This window comes from Lagenorhynchus albirostris, chromosome 17 (assembly GCF_949774975.1).
Source record: "Lagenorhynchus albirostris chromosome 17, mLagAlb1.1, whole genome shotgun sequence".
Classification (NCBI taxonomy): Eukaryota; Metazoa; Chordata; class Mammalia; order Artiodactyla; family Delphinidae; genus Lagenorhynchus; species Lagenorhynchus albirostris.
In genome coordinates this window covers 40,388,672-40,405,238 of record NC_083111.1, presented here as the reverse complement: position 1 = coordinate 40,405,238, position 16,567 = coordinate 40,388,672, and the positions used below count along the sequence as shown (strand labels likewise).

Sequence of the window (16,567 nt, the reverse complement as noted above, 5' to 3'; positions counted from 1 at the left end):
ATATTCTCCTGTTTGGTGTCTTATATTGGCCAGAATCTTGTGGGACTCATGTCCCCAAGTCTCAGCAATAACAACATTAATTCTGAAATCCCACCTGCTACCAAGACCTCTGTGTTCATACAGGAACTTCATCCTCTTATAAAAGCCCCACCTCCCTAAAGTATTTCCGAGTGCCCCAAGAGTTGCTGTATGTACCTCTGAATCAGTTTGGGCTGCCACTTGTTCCTGGCCTTTGTCACTCAGGGACACTTCTCTGACTCCTGGCTCATTCATAAGTTCTCTGCTCCCACTGAGTGGTGTCTCCTACTGGAATTTCCCTGTCACTGACGTCAACAGTCTTCATGGTGCCTCTGACAACTGGAGATTTCCTCCGTGGTGAGGGAAGGACAGTGTCCTCTGTGTTATGCTCACTTGCTGGGGGGAAAGGTCCAGAGCAGGGCTGCTCAGACACCAAACAATCACAGAAGTTAGCAAGACACTCTTTCATTCCAACACACAGATGCTTTTCTCACAAGGGCAGATGCATGTTCCAAAGGTGACTCGGTTGTTTGTGAAAGCAGAAATGGCAGCAGCTGCAACACTAGATACGTGTTCTCTTCTGCTACCCACGTTGCCCTGCCTCCCCAGCCCATGAGACACGTCTGCACATGCCAGCTCCATTATAGACATAACATAGGTACTTCCATTCCTCCCCTCACAAACCCTCCAAATCTCCCTGTAAATCAGTAGATGCAAAGTAACATGGGGAAGGGGATGAAACCGACCTCCGCAAGTGGGGAATACATATTCAAGTTTTAGCCCTCACATGGGATTCTGGCTGTGTGTAGAGAAACCCACAATTCTCATTTCACAGAGCAAGATGAGCCAGCACCTATCAGAACTCAGCCAGACCTGGGTGGAGCACTGAGTCAGAGCAGGACTTCTGGAACTCCCTGGACTGAGACATCAACAGAAATAAAACTCAGGACCATAAACTGCAGCAAGGCAGAGACGGTCCCTGCTCTCCGTCCCGCACCCGTCTTTATCTTTGGGGTGGAGTCAGTCTCTGCCATTCTTCCAGGAAGTTACTTAGAAGTAACCACGGTTGGCTTGTCCTTGTTTAGTTTTACCATTTGCCTTGTGTATTAGTGTCTGAGGGTGGCCGTAACAAATTACCACAGACTTGGTGACTTAAAACAACAGAAATTTATTTGCTAAGAGTTCTGGAGACTAGAAGTCTGAAATCAAGGTGCCAGCTAGGGGAGAATTCTTCCTTGCCTCTTCTGGCTCCTTGTGGCTCCTTGGCTGCTTGTGGCAGCATTGCTGCGGTCTCTGCACTCTCTTCACATTGCCTCCTCCTCCGCGGGCATCTCTGTGTCTTCTCTTCCTCTTACAAGAACGCCCATCACTGGATTTAAGGCCCACTCCAAATCCAGGATGAGGGACTTCCCTGGTGGTGTAGTGGTTAAGAATCTGCCTGCCAAGGCAGGGGACACATGTTCGACCCCTGGTCTGGGGAGATCCCACATGTCGCGGAGCAATTAAGCCATGTGCCACAACTACTGAGCTTGTGCTCTAGAGCCCGCGAACCACAACTACTGAGCCTATGTGCCATAACTATTGAAGCCCGTGTGCCTAGAACCTGTGCTCTGCAACAAGAGAAGCCACCGCAATGAGAAGCCCACACACTGCAACGAAGAGTAGCCCCCTCTTGCCACAACTAGAGAAAGCCCGTGCACAACAAGAAGACCTAACATAGCCAAAAGTAAATTAAAAAGAAAAAAGCAAATCCAGGATGATTTCATCTCAAGATCCTGAACTGTGTCCTCCCAAAATTCATATGGTGAAGTCCTAACCTCCAGCAACTTAAAGGGTGACTATTATTTAGAGATAGGGTCTTTAAAGAGGTAATTAAGTTAAAATGATGTCATTAGTGTGGGTCTTAAGCCAATATGACTGGTGTCCTTCTAAGAAGAAAAAATCTGGATAGATACAAGTACGGGGGAAGACCATGTGAAAACACATGCACCAGACAGCTATCTACAAGCCAAGGAGAAAGGTCTCAGAAGAAATCAACCCTGCTGACACCTTGATCTCAGACCTCTAGTGTCCAGAAACTGTGAGAAAATAAGTTTCTGTTGTTAAAGCCATCCAGTTTTTGGTACTTAGTTATAGTGCCCCTAGCAGACAAAGACACTTCTCCACACACTGTACTACTGAAAGGGTTAGAAGAACCAACATCGATCTAAGAACTTTAGTCTGCTACTCAAAGTTACTTCCAGTGCTTTCTAGGAACCTGATTCTTTGGTAAAATCATTTTTTAACAGAGTAAAAAGAGCCTATAATGGATGGGTTTCCTTCTTTTCTTCTCTACAGGGAACAGTATTGGAACACTTATTGCTCATGACATGGATGAAGAAAACACTATCAACAGTGTTTTAGGATACAGAATTGTGGATCAAACCCCCAAAGTTCCTAGAGATGGACTCTTCCTGGTCCAAGCCTACTCAGGAATGTTCCAGTTAGCCTTGCAGTCCTTGCGGAAGCGAGACACTCCGCAGTACAACTTGACAGTAGAGGTGTCTGACAAAGGTTAGTATCACCTTCCCTGTGTCAAGAGCGATAACACTTGTTTTCTTTCTAGTTGTGATTTTCTAGGCTGCTCTGATGCCTGGGTGTATTACAGAAGGATGCTGTTTAAGGGTTCTTGCTTCCTATGTAAAACACAGCACAGAGGCAGCAGGTCCAACATGGTAATGGCCAGAGTGGCAGCTTAGGCAACATTATTACGTTGGTTCCCTGAGAAGAAGATGCCCAAGAGGGGATTAAATATATAAGGATTTTATTAGGGGAATTGCCTATGAGAAAAAACGGGGAGGGATACAGAGAAGGCTGGGAGAGCCATCAGACCTCAATACAAGCCGGACGCTGAGTGAAGGAGAGAAGGAAGGACAGTGGTGGGAGCACCATAGACCACTAAGCAGTCAAAGGGAAGCTCAGCAAGGTCATTAGGGGTCCAAAGTTGGCCGTGGAAGGAGTCTGTGATCTCCAAAACAGGCCTACCTTAACCTGCCGGACTTGCTCTGTCACTGGCTTGGGCCAGCCAATGGGAAGCAAGACCTTGGTGCAAATGTGGTGATGGGTTTCAGAGCAAGGTGGCATGTTGCCAATTAAGTTGTCAATTAACAACCCCTGGTGTTAGGGGTTGGCAAGGCACGTTGTCATGGCCACCATGGTCACAAACAATAAAATTAGTTGTATTTCCCAAGTCTCCCTTTCAGACTCAAAGGATTCTACTGTATGACAGTGAAGGAAAAATGTATCGTGTGGGAAGTTTTGTCTTCTTATATTAGCTTCTAGGTGGCCATTTGACGATATCTGGAGACATTCTTCCTTAACGCCTTATCCAATTTCAAAACAAGTGGTTTTTAATCTTTGTTAAGTCATGAGACCCTTTGAGAATCTGATGGAAACTATGAATTCCTCAACAAATGTACACATTATCAACAAATTGCACAGACACACAAACTTACATGAACTCAGGGACAGGCTTATTTTAAGATCATTAATACTCCTAGGCTAAGAATCGTTCTTTAACTGGCACTGAATCTTAGATTACCAAGTAGTTCAGTAATTGTTATGCTACGAGAGAGAGATTATACAGGTGTGCTGAAGTAAAGAGCGCCATCTCATACTGTGCTTCACATTTTATTTTTCATTCCACAGTTGCTGAGATACTGAAGAGAGCTGGGGTTTAGCAGGCCCCCGAAGCAGAATGTTTGAGATGTAGTGATTAGGCAAATATTGAGGGCCTTACATAATGTCTAGCATTATGTTAAGAGGTACAACAGAAGTGGGTATAATAAATCGTCCCTGCCCATGATGAGCTGACAACCTCACACCATTAGCCAGCCATTCTTTCAGCAGTTATTGAGCAGTTACCATGATTGAGGCACCATTCAAGGTACTGGGGATACACAAATGAATAAGACCCCGTGTCTGTCCTCAAGGAGCATTTGTGGTAGAGGAGATGGACATGGGAATAAATAAATTGTAAGAAATATGTACAAGGTAGCCCATGAAGGCAATGAGGGACTCATGGGAGAGGTAGAGAGCTGATAAAGCTTTCTGGAAGAGGTGTCATTGCTCTGAACTTTGATGGATGAATATGACAAGTTACAAAATAGTGTAAAGGCTTACAGAGGAGAAGAAAGCCCATGTGAAAATGCACGGGGACCTGAAGCAGTTTGAGGCTGCAAGAGCATCAGATTACAAATTGTCTATGTACCTGAGTACATCTACAGACTATATGGACCAGATTATACAGTATATTTATATATAACTATATATGTGTATTGATGGAGTTAAACATCCAGTTGCGTACTGTAGAAAATTAGACTGGTAGGCGGTAATTAACATAGTTTTACCTAAAATCAGGGAAGGTCTGTTAGCCAGGAGGTCCACTGCTGGCCCAAATAAGGTTTGTGCAGAGCAGGGAGCCAGTGAGTTCAGGCCCTGGGACCTCCTGAAATCTTCAGCCATTCTTGCTGTCTACAAATGTTCTGGGGACTGGACCCAACTTGAGTTAACATCCACTTATTTGTAATACTGTTATTATTAGATTACATGCCTGGCTTTGTGTCCAGTGCATCAAGCACAAGCTTTAGAGCTAGGCTGTGTGAGTACATTTGTCAGGATCCCAGCAGGAAACAGACAGCCCCCTCGAAAGAAGTAACCAAAAAGTGTTTAGAGAGGGGATTATTTGTAAAGGCTGGGGGTAGGGGTTATGGGAAACCAACAGGGGGTGTGAAGCACAATGGCAGCCTTTCTTACCTGAAGGTGAGAAGGGATGAGGGAAGGTAACATCCCCTGAAGGAACAAAGCCTGTTCCTGTGACTATAGAAGAGGCTGCTGGCAGTGACCCTGTTGCTCCTGCCCTTCCTTAGATCTCCTGCCAGTGCTACCACTGGTGGAACCCAACTTCTACCCAGAGGGCCAGGATGCCCACTGATGCAGTTCCTAAGGTCAGCCTCCAGGGCACAAAGCAGGGTGAAGGGTGGAGAGTGGACAGAGAGGGAAAAGGAACGCATGGATTTGAATTCTGGCTTGAACACTAGTTAGCTGTATGACCTTGGTCAGGTCACCAACTTCTCTGTCCTTTGGCTTCCTCATTTGTGAACTCAAATGATGTGTGTGAACTCATCATGTGTGTGAACTCATTTGAGTGTGAACTCAAACTCAAATGAGAATGATAATTGTACCTACATCACAGAGTTAGAATGAAGATGAAATTAGTCATGGAAGCAAAGCACTTAATATGGTGCCTGGTACATAGAGAGTGCTAACAATGTCAGTTAGGACGAGAACCTTGGCTCTGTTGCAATCTACATTTTTTAGATAAACTGACTACTGCACAGAGATTTTGAGTGACATTCCCAAGCTCTCACACGTCTGATAAGTAGCAGAGAAAGAATTTGAACAGTGGGATTCCAAAGCCCAGAGTCTTAGCCTTTGTATAATATACTACTTCATAGATAAAACAATGGAAACCCCAACAAAAAACCTATCATGTTGACTCTCACTGTGGATATTTCCCTGGGGATCCCATCCCCACCTGTACTCCATGCTCATCTTGGACCTAGGTTGAACCTGCTGTCTCTGACTAGGTCTCTGAATTGTCAAACCCACCCCTCAAAGCCTATGCCATCTCCTAGAGTTCTATGAGCTACCTCTGCCTCTGTAGGCTGGGCAGCCAGGCCTTTTGAAGGGGGCTAATTATACCTTTCCTCCCTCATTTGGGCCTTCCCTTTAGGGGGAGTTCAGAAGGGATACAGGACAGTAAGTGCTGGAAGTGTTCAGAGTAGGAAAGACAACCCTCTGGGATGCTCAAAGAAGTCTTTCTAGAAGGATAGTTTTGTACTGGGCTTTGAAGGCTACATAAGTTTCACTAGCCAGAAAAGAGAGGCTGCTTCACAGAAAAGAAGGCATCTTGCTCGGGGACAAGCCTTACTGAGGAGGGGGCAGGTAGAGGGAGTGGGAAGCCCAGGGGAGCCTCTCGTGGGGTTTTCTTCAGCCCTTGGTGACCTGCTCATGGGTGCAGGTGGGGGCAGAGAATCCTCTCACCACACAAATCGCATGTCAATAGTAAAATTGTGGCTACGGCCGTCACTTTACTTGCCAACTGTTTTTCTTGCAGATTTCTGATTCTTATGCATGATTTTCAGTGAAAATTTCTGTGATGTGACTTTGATTTTCAGATTTCAAGACCCTCTGCTTTGTGCAGATCAACGTTATTGATATCAATGATCAGATCCCCATCTTTGAAAAATCAGATGTGAGTAGTTATCACCTTGCTTTTTCTTTACTTTGTTCATATTTACCTGACCCCTACTTCTGGAATAAAGACACAAACAGTAGTTCGGGAAAATGCCAGACTTAATATCTTAGTCGATGCACTGGTACCAAACTCAAACACCATCTTCAGTGGAACTCTTCAGGGAACAGTAACATTCACGGTTATAGTATCTGGAAGCATCTGGGTTTTTTATTAAAAACTTTTGCCAACAGCTCATTTATTTCAAGGACTGCTTGGAAGCTACAACCAGTGTGTAGCAGGACAATAAATTGATTACTGCTAGGTCTCAAACAAGCATGTGTAGTCAGAGTTTAAAATTTTGAATATTGCCAATTTAAACTCATTTTGTAATTATTGGATAAGAGAAAAGGGGAAGAAAAAACGAATCTCTGGTTTATGCCAAAAACTGTGCCCAAGACATTTGCAGGAATTAGAATTGGGAAAAAAGAGCAGGAGAAAAATGATCAGTTGAGTATATCAAGAAGAATTCAAGTTAACTTATTATTAATGTGGGGGTAGTTTGATCGACGCTTCCCTTAAAATGGACACCTCTATTTATTTATTCTGGAGAAGAGAGAAGCCCTTTTGGCTAGATTGTGACGTTTGAAGTCAGTTTATGAGGCGGCCCAGAGCCTTGTGACGATGTTCGTAAATCACAATAGGGATAAGGCAGTGACAAAGAACGGGAATTGATTTATGGGAGGGTTTGAGGAGGTACAAAGTGTGACAATATAACTTGTATAGTAGGCACTGAGGTTAAGCAAGCGTGAGAGTAAGAGCCTGTTTCTACTCTGCCTCCATTCTCTTGGGCATTTGATCCTTTCTGTGTGTTGTAGTTTCCTTGCATTACATCTAGGCAGTGTTTTTACATTGAGGGTAAGAGTCCTGCATTGGGAATCTCAGAGCTTGGAAAGGCAAACTGGGCCTTAGAAAGGTGAGTCCACTTCTTTCATTGCCGTGGTCCTTTCCTGGACCCTGCCTGTTACCGTCTTCATGATCATCATGCCAAGAGACATGATGTGGGGGATTTTCAGCGGAGGAGTGGAAGATGGTCTAGGTCAGTGTTAATTAAGAGCACCTGCTTTGGAGTTGGACAGACATTGGTTTGAATCCCAGTTCTGTGACCAGCGAGCTGTGTGGTCTTGGGTGGGTTTTACCTCTCCAGTCTTTTGCTCCTCTGTCAAATGGAGATGATAATATAGCTACTCAGTAGGGTGCTTTTTTTTTTTTTTTTTTTTGCGGTACGCGGGCCTCTCACTGTTGTGGCCTCTCCCGTTGTGGAGCACAGGCTCCAGATGCGCAGGCTCAGTGGCCATGGCCCACGGGCCCAGCTGCTCCGTGGCATGTGGGATCTTCCCGGACCAGGGCACGAACCCGCGTCCCCTGCATCGGCAGGGGGACTCTCAACCACTGCGCCATCAGGGAAGCCCGGGTGCTTTGTTTTGTTGCTTATCTTTATTGACCACTTATTATGTGCCAGGCATTCAGGGGTTTTATATGCATCGTCTCTGTAAATCATCACAGCACACATGAAGTAGGTTCTGTTATTATGATTATCATCATTATCATCTCCAAGGACAGATGATGAACCTGAGACTTTAAAAAATTAGATAACTTATTTCAGTTCACCCAGGTCATAAGTGACAAGCCTAGGATTCATACCCAGGCCGTTTAACGCTGAAGTTCAGGCTCTTAACCACTATTCCCTGATTGATTTAAGAATTAATTAAAATAATGTAAAGTGCCTGACACATTGTAGGTACGCAATACATAGTAGCTATCTATTTGTCTCAACTATAATGATAATTACAGTTATTAAACATATTGGATGTGAGTGGAGGGATAGGTTTTAGAATCCTATCAGTAGATCTCTGAGACGTTGTGTTTCCTGGCACAATGGATATCAGTCTACAAGTATGACAGATGTCAAAATCAACTGTAACCCACTCATTAATAGAAAAAAAACATGCTTGGTAAGTATTGATGCAGACTGTGACTTGTGTCCATTCTGAAACCAAGGAGACAAGTTTGCCCTTTGACAATTGTACTCGATGACAATGGACATTCTCATTGTTTCCTTCCCCTGTTTCCTTCTTAGTATGGAAACCTAACTCTCCCTGAAGATACAGCCATTGGAACTGTCATCTTAACCATCCAGGCCACTGACGCTGATGAACCATATACGGGAAGTTCTAAAATCCTGTACCGAATTACACAGGGAGACAGTGAGGGACATTTGGAGATTGAAACAGATCCCGAAACCAATACTGGATATGTCAAGGTTAAAAAGGTAAATAGCACGTTGAATGGAATTTGTCTTTTTCAAAGGTTAATTTACTTAGGACCATTCAAGGACCTATAAGTAGAGGTGACATATTAGCAGTGACCTCTCAGGTGTGTGATGGACTCCTGGAACACTCTCAGTCATTCCTGTCCTCCCAAAAGACAGAAGGCAGGATTCTTGTTCTGGCTCTGTCACTAACTGACCAAGTAGCCTTTGCAGAGTGAGGTAGGATTGACAACTAAAATATATAAACTACAAGATAGAAAATTTTTTAGTATAAGTATGTCCCATGAAATACTTGGGACATACTTATACTAAAAAATTGCTTGTTGTCTACCTGCAATTCCAATATAACCAGTTGTTCTATGTTTTTATTTGCTAAATCTTGGGCAAGGTGGTGCTCCAGGCTTTATTTCTCTCTTTGCAAATGTGGAGTATTAGACTAGATGAACCCTGTGAGCCCTTTAGGCTGTTAGACTCTTTATTCTAATGGGCCAGCCATTGGCTCCTCTTTAATAATGACCGGAAATTGGTAGGTCTCCTTTAATAGACAAGTTTTAATAAACAAGTTTATTCTTTCATGGCTTCTTCCCTGCCTACCCCTTACTTTCATCTTTTATGGTATTGCTGCGTCCACTGGCTCTTGCTTCGTCTCTCCCTTTGTAAGGACTGGGTAGTCTACAGCCAAAATCTTGATTACCATGATACTTGCTTTTTAATAGAGGGTCTTCCCATCCTTCCCTCAGTCTAATCCCATCCCCTACTGTGTACAGCTGAAGTTTGACCCTTTCCTCCATGGCTGCCTCATTTGTGCTTTAGAGCATGTAAACCGTTTACCAGATGACTCAATAGGAAGCAGCGCTTGTCATCCAATGTAGTTAGAATTAAAAGGGGTCAGAGTTACAGCAATTGAGACTTTGCAGACATGGTTAGATGCTGAAGGTTTGTAGGGCAGTGTGTTGGAGGCTGCAAAAGAAAGCTCTGGAGGAAAGTTTTGACCCAGAATAAAGGAAAGCTGAAGTAGAGGCTAAAAATGAAGACAGAATAATTTCACAGAAAATAGATAGAAGCACAGGGAGAAAAGTGCTAATGCTGAAGGAAGCCCTGGGGCAGAATCTCAGAATTCTGATACCATTATGACTATATAACCTACTTCTGACAAAAGGCCTCGCTGAGTTTTAGCTGCGAGGTTTTTGTGTGGACCTACTCAAGACATTAGTATTTTGTGTGAGTCTGACATTTGGAAAAGGTGCCGTAACATCTTCCCCCTCTATTCATGGCTGCCTACACGGAGACAAAGAACCCAGAAGGAAAGGCCAATCTTCAGAGTTTGCAGTGGGTGGTCCAGGCAACATACGTGATCTTTTGGCAGGAGGTAGGGGCAGATAGCTTCTATTCTCCCACAGGCCCAGAGCTCTCTAGGCATCTAAGAGAAGATAAAGCCCTGTCCATCTCAGTATGAATGAGTCCCACATGTCAGTAATTTTTCATGGTGGCTTGTTGTGAATCAAGTTAATTGGACCATTTGTGGCTAAAGGGCACCTATAGGGAAAAATTGGTAACCTTGATGATTAGCGGTAGGTAAGGGCTGTAAGTATCCTCCCACGTGCTCTTGACACGAGGAGGTATGTTACAGTACAGCAGGCCTCTGGCCAAAAACTTTGTCACATCCTTATTTTGTTTGTGGTTATATTCCAATTGTCCAGAATATCGCCTGGCACGTAGTGGAGGTTCAATAAACATTGGTTGAGTTGAATAAATAATTGAATTCTGTGCCATGTACAATTAATAACAAGCTGGGACAAAAAACATCATCCAACTTGTGCTTTCGGCTTGTGACGTCCCAGCTCTCTGTCCCTCAGGCACTGTGGGCACAGTACTCTATTGAGAGGATTCATCTGACTGTCCACAGAAAAGGTGTTGATACAGACAACAGAACTGGCGTCCTGGAACTATGAAGGCTATAAGCTGCTGGACTAGCCAGATGCCACACTCTTGTTCATTTAATGACCAAGACATATACTATATTGTTAACCAAACTGCATGTCGTGAATACCACTAATATCACAAAACCTCTTTGTAGGATCACTTTGCTAATTAACAAACCTTCTAGTGCAGCTTGAGATAGTGTGAGCTCAAAAACTGTACAAGCTGCCTCTGGAGTGTGGATCTCTGATTAGGATCTGTCAAATGCTAAGTGACAGCCAGCCCAGAGGTGTGGATTCTTGATGAGGATACACTAGATGTTAGCCAACTGCCCCTAGGATGTGTGTACTCACACTGACAGATGTTTGTATTCATACAGTTTTCAGTATTTTAAATAAATTAGACTCTATTATGTGGTTTTTCGCGTGTAGCTTAGCCTTACTTCTAATTCCCTCCCCATTAAGCCATCCATTGCTTCAGGACCATTGTGTTGATCATTTTTTAAAAATTTAAAATCCCAATATAGACTACTTTTCTTTTTCTTTTGCGGTACGCGGGCCTCTCGCTGTTGTGGCCTCTCCCGTTGTGGAGCACTGTCTCCGGACGCGCAGGCTCAGCGGCCATGGCACACGGGCCCAGCCGCTCCGCAGCATGTGGAAACTTCCCGGACTGGGGCACGAACTCATGTCCCCTGCATCAGTAGGTGGACTCTCAACCACTGCGCCACCAGGGAAGCCCCAGACTACTTTTATTTCCTAATATTTTCTTCATTTTTTTAACGTCTTTATTGGAGTATAATTGCTTTACATTGTTGTATTATTTGCTGCTGTATAACAAAGTGAATCAGCTCTACATATACATACATCCCCATATCTCTTCCCTCTTGCGACTCCCTCCCATCCTCCCTATCCCACCCCTCTAGGTGGTCACAGGGCACCAAACTGATCTCCCTGTGATATGTGGTTGCTTCCCACTAGCTATCTATTTTACAATTGGTAGTGTATATATGTCCATGCCACTCTCTCACTTTGTCCCAGCTTACCCTACCGCTCCCCATGTCCTCAAGCCCATTCTCACTTCTGCGTCTTTATTCCTGTCCTGCCCCTAGGTTCTTCAGAACTATTGGATTTTTTTCTTTAGATTCCATATATATGTGTTAGCATATGGTATTTGTTTTTCTCTTTCTGACTTACTTCACTCTGTATGGCAGACTCTAGGTCCATCCACCTCACTACAAATAACTCAATTTCGTTTCTTTTCATGGCTGAATATTCCATTGTATATATGTGCCACATCTTCTTTATCCATTCATCTGTTGATGGACACTTAGGTGGCTTCCATGTCCTGGCTATTGTAAATAATGCTGCAATGAATATTGTGGTACATGTCTCTTTTAGAATTATGGTTTTCTCAGGGTATATGCCCAGTAGTGGGATTGCTGGGTCGTATGGTAGTTCTAGTTTTAGTTTTTTAAGGAACCTCCATACTGTTCTCCATAGTGATTATATCAATTTACATTCCCACCAACAGTGCAAGAGGGTTCTCTTTTCTCCACACCCTCTCCAGCATTTATTGTTTGTAGATTTTTTGATGATGGCCATTCTGACCCGTGTGAGGTGATACCTCATTATAGTTTTGATTTGCATTTGTCTAATGATTAGTGATGTTGAGCATCTTTTCATGTGTTTATTGGCAATCTGTGTATCTTCTTTGGAGAAATGTCTATTTAGATCTTCTGCCCATTTTGGGATTGGGTTTTTTGTTTTTTTGATATTGAGCTGCATGAACTGCTTGTATATTTTGGAGATTAATCCTTTGTCTGTTGATTCATTTGCAAATACATTGTCCCATTCTGAGGGTTGTCTTTTTGTCTTGTTTATGGTTTCCTTTGCTGTGCAAAAGATTTTAAGTTTCATTAGGTCCCATTTCTTTCTTTATTTTTTTAATTTCCATTTCTCTAGGAGGTGGGTCAGAAAGGATCTTGCTGTGATTTATGTCATAGAGTGTTCTGCCTATGTTTTTCTCTAAGAGTTTTATAGTGTCTGGCCTTACATTTAGGTCTTTAATCCATTTTGAGTTTATTTTTGTGTATGGTGTTAGGGAGTGTTCTAATTTCATTCTTTTACATGTACCTGTGCAGTTTTCCCAGCACCACTTATTGAAGAGGCTGTCTTTTCTCCATTGTATATTCTTGCATCCTTTATCAAAATAAGGAGACCATATGTGCGTGGGTTTATCTCTGGGCTTTCTATCCTGTTTCATTGATCTATATTTCTGTTTTTGTGCCAGTACCATATTGTCTTGATTACTGTAGCTTTGTAGTATAGTCTGTAGTTGGGGAGCCTGATTCCTCCAGCTCCATTTTTCTTTCTTAAGATTGCTTTTGCTATTTGGGGTCTTTTTTGTTTCCATACAAATTGTGAAATTTTTTGTTCTAGTTCTGTGAAAAATGCCATTGGTAGTTTGGTAGGGATTGCATTGAATCTGTAGATTGCTTTGGGTAGTAGAGTCATTTTCACAATGTTGATTCTTCCAATCCAAGAACATGGTATATCTCTCCACCTGTTTGTGTCGTCTTTAATTTCTTTCATCAGTGTCTTATAGCTTTCTACATACAGGTCTTTTGACTCCTTAGGTAGGTTTATTCCTAAGTATTTTATTCTTTTTGCTGAAATGGTAAATGGGAGTGTTTCCTTAATTTCTCTTTCAGATTTTTCATCATTAGTGTATAAGAATGCCAGAGATTTCTGTGTATTAATTTTGTATCCTGCTACTTTACCAAATTCATTGATTAGCTCTAGTAGTTTTCTGGTAGCATCTTTCGGATTCTCTATGTATAGTATCATGTCATCTGCAAACAGTGACAGTCTTATTCCTTCTTTTCCAGTTTGGATTCCTTTTATTTCTTTTTCTTCTCTGATTGCTATGGCTAAAACTTCCAAAACTATGTTGAATAATAATGGTGAGAGTGGGCAACCTTGTCTTCTTCCTGATCTTAGTGGAAATGGTTTCAGTTTTTCACCATTGAGAATGATGTTGGCTGTGGGTTTGTCATATATGGCCTTTATTATTTGGAGGAAAGTTCCCTCTATGCCTACTTTCTGGAGGGTTTTTATCATAAATGGGTGTTGAATTTTGTCAAAAGCTTTTTCTGTATGTATTGAGATGATCATATGTTTTTCATCCTTCAATTTGTTACTATGGTGTATCATATTGATTGATTTGCATATATTGAAGAATCCTTGAATTCCTGGGATAAACCTCTCTTGATCATGGTGTATGATCCTTTTAATGTGCTGTTGGATTCTGTTTGCTAGTATTTTGTTGAGGATATTTGCATCTATGTTCATCAGTGATATTGACCTGTAGTTTTCTTTTTTTTGTAACATCTTTGTCTTGTTTCGGTATCATGATGATGGTGGCCTCGTAGAATGAGTTTGGGAGTATTCCTCCCTTTGCTATATTTTGGAAGAGTTTGAGAAGGATAGGTGTTAGCTCTGTTCTAAATGTTTGTGAATGTTCTAAATGTTTCGCCTGTGAATCAATCGGGTCCCGGGATTTTGTTTGATGAAGATTTTTAATCACAGTTTCAATTTCAGTGCTTGTGATGTGTCTGTTCATATTTTTAATTTCTTCCAGTCTCAGTCTTGGAAGGTTGTACTTTTCTAAGAATTTGTCCATTTTATTGGCATATAGTTGCTTGTAGTAATCTCTCATGATCCTTTGTATTTCTGCAGTATCAGTTATTACTTCTCCTTTTTCATTTCTAAATCTGTTGATTTGAGTCTTCTCCCATTTCTTCTTGATGAGTCTGGCTAATGGTTTATCAATTTTATTTATCTTCTCAAAGAACCAGCTTTTAGTTTTATTGAGCTTTACTATCATTTCCTTCATTTCTTTTTCATGTATTTTTGATCTCATCTTTATGATTTATTTCCTTCTGCTAACTTAGGGTTTTTTTGTTATTCTTTCTCTAATTGCTATAGATGTAAGGTTACATTGTTTGTTGAGATTTTTCTTGTTTCTTGAGGTAGAATTGTAGTGCTATAAACTTCCCTCTTAGAAATGCTTTTGCTATATCCCACAGGTTTTGGGCCATCAAGTATTCATTGTCATTTGTTTGTAGGTATTTTTAAATTTCCTCTTTGATTTCTTGAGTTATCTCTTGGTTATTTAGTAGCGTGTTGTTGAGCTTCCTTGTGTTTGTATTTTTTACAGTTTTTTTTTCCTGTAATTGATATCTAGTCTCATAGCATTGTGGTCAGAAAAGATAGTTGATATGATTTCAATTTTCTTAAATTTACCAAGGCTTGATTTGTGACCCAAGGTGTGATCTATCCTGGAGAATGTTCCATGAGCACTTGAGAAGAAAGTGTATTCTGTTGTTTTTGGATGGAATATCCTATAAATATCAATTAAGTCCATCTTGTTTAATGTATCATTTAAAGCTTGTGTTTCCTTATTTATTTTCATTTTGGATGATCTGTCCATTGGTGAAAGTGTGGTGTTAAATTCTCCTACTATTATTGTGTTACTGTCACTTTCCCCTTTTATGGCTGTTAGCATTTGCCTTATGTATTGAGGTGCTCCTATGTTGGGTGCATAAATATTTACAATTGTTATATCTTCTTCTTGGATTGATCCCTTGATCATTATGTAGTGTTCTTCTTTGTCTCTTATAATAGTCTTTATTTTAAAGTCTGTTTTGTCTGATATGAGAATTGCTACTCCAGCTTTCTTTTGATTTCCATTTGCATGGAATATCTTTTTCCATCCCCTCACTTTCACTCTGTATGTGTCTCTAGGTCTGAAGTGAGTCTCTTGTAGACATATATGGGTATTGTTTTCATATCCACTCAGCCAGTCTATGTCTTTTGATTGGAGCTTTTAATCCATATACGTTTAAGGTAATTATTGAAATGTATGTTCCTATTACCATTTTCTTAATTGTTTTGTGTTTGTTATTGTAGGTCTTTTCCTTCTCTTGTGTTTCCTGCCTAGAGAAGTTTCTTTAGCATTTGTTGTAAGGCTGGCTTTGTGGTGCTGAATTCTCTTAGCTTTTGCTTGTCTGTAAATGTTTAATTTCTCAGTGAATCTGAATGAGATTCTTGCTGGGTAGAGTAATCTTAGTTGTAGGTTTTTCCCTCTCATCACTTTAAATATGTCCTGTCACTCCCTTCTGGCTAGAGAGCTTCTGCTGAAAGATCAGCTATTAACCTTATGGGGATTCCCTTGTATGTTATTTGTTGCTTTACCCTTGCTGCTTTTAATATTTTTTCTTTGTATTTAATTGTTGATAGTTTGATTAATATGTCTCTTGGCATGTTTCTCCTTGGATTTATCCTGTATGGGACTCTTTGTGCTTCCTGGACTTGATTAACTATTTCCTTTCCCATATTAGGGAACTTTTCAACTATAATCTCTTTAAATATTTTCTCACTCCCTTTCTTTTTCTCTTCTTCTTTTGGGTCCCCTATAATTCGAATGTTGGTGCATTTAATGTTGTCCCAGTGGTCTCTGCGATTGTCCTCCACTCTTTTCATTCTTTTATCTTTATTCTGCTCTGCAGTAGTTATTTCCACTATTTTACCTTCCAGGTCACTTATCCATTCTTCTGCCTCAGTTATTCTGCTATTGTTTCCTTCTAGAGAATTTTTAACTTCATTTATTGTGGTGTTTATCATTGTTTGCTCTTTAGTTCTTCTAGGTCCTTGTTAAATGCTTCTTTATTTTCTCCATTCTGTTTCCATGGTTTTGGATCATCTTTGCTATCATTACTCTGAATTCTTTTTCAGGTAGACTGCCTATTTCCTATTCATTTGTTTGGTCTGGTGGGTTTTTACCTTGCTCCTTCATTTGCTGCATATATCTCTGTCTTCTCATTTTGCTTAACTTACTGTGTTTGGGGTCTCCTTTTCATAGCCCACAGGTTTGTAGTTCCTGTTGTTTTTGGTGTCTGCCCCCAGTGGGTAAGATTAGTTCAGTGGGCTGTGTAAGCTTCCTGGTGGAGGGGACTGGTGCCT

General features: G+C 41.4%; 1 protein-coding gene across 1 annotated transcript in view; it reads left to right on the top strand.

The window, feature by feature from the left end:
* Positions 1-16,567, top strand: part of CDH17 (cadherin 17) — a gene marked incomplete at its 5' end in the record, with an annotated part of 82,639 nt that overhangs the window by 35,046 nt on the left and 31,026 nt on the right. Inside the window, 3 exons of the mRNA XM_060128119.1 lie at positions 2,356-2,571; positions 6,237-6,313; positions 8,433-8,624. Coding sequence (XP_059984102.1) covers positions 2,356-2,571; positions 6,237-6,313; positions 8,433-8,624 — 485 coding nt within the window. The remainder of the gene's footprint in view (positions 1-2,355; positions 2,572-6,236; positions 6,314-8,432; positions 8,625-16,567) is intronic.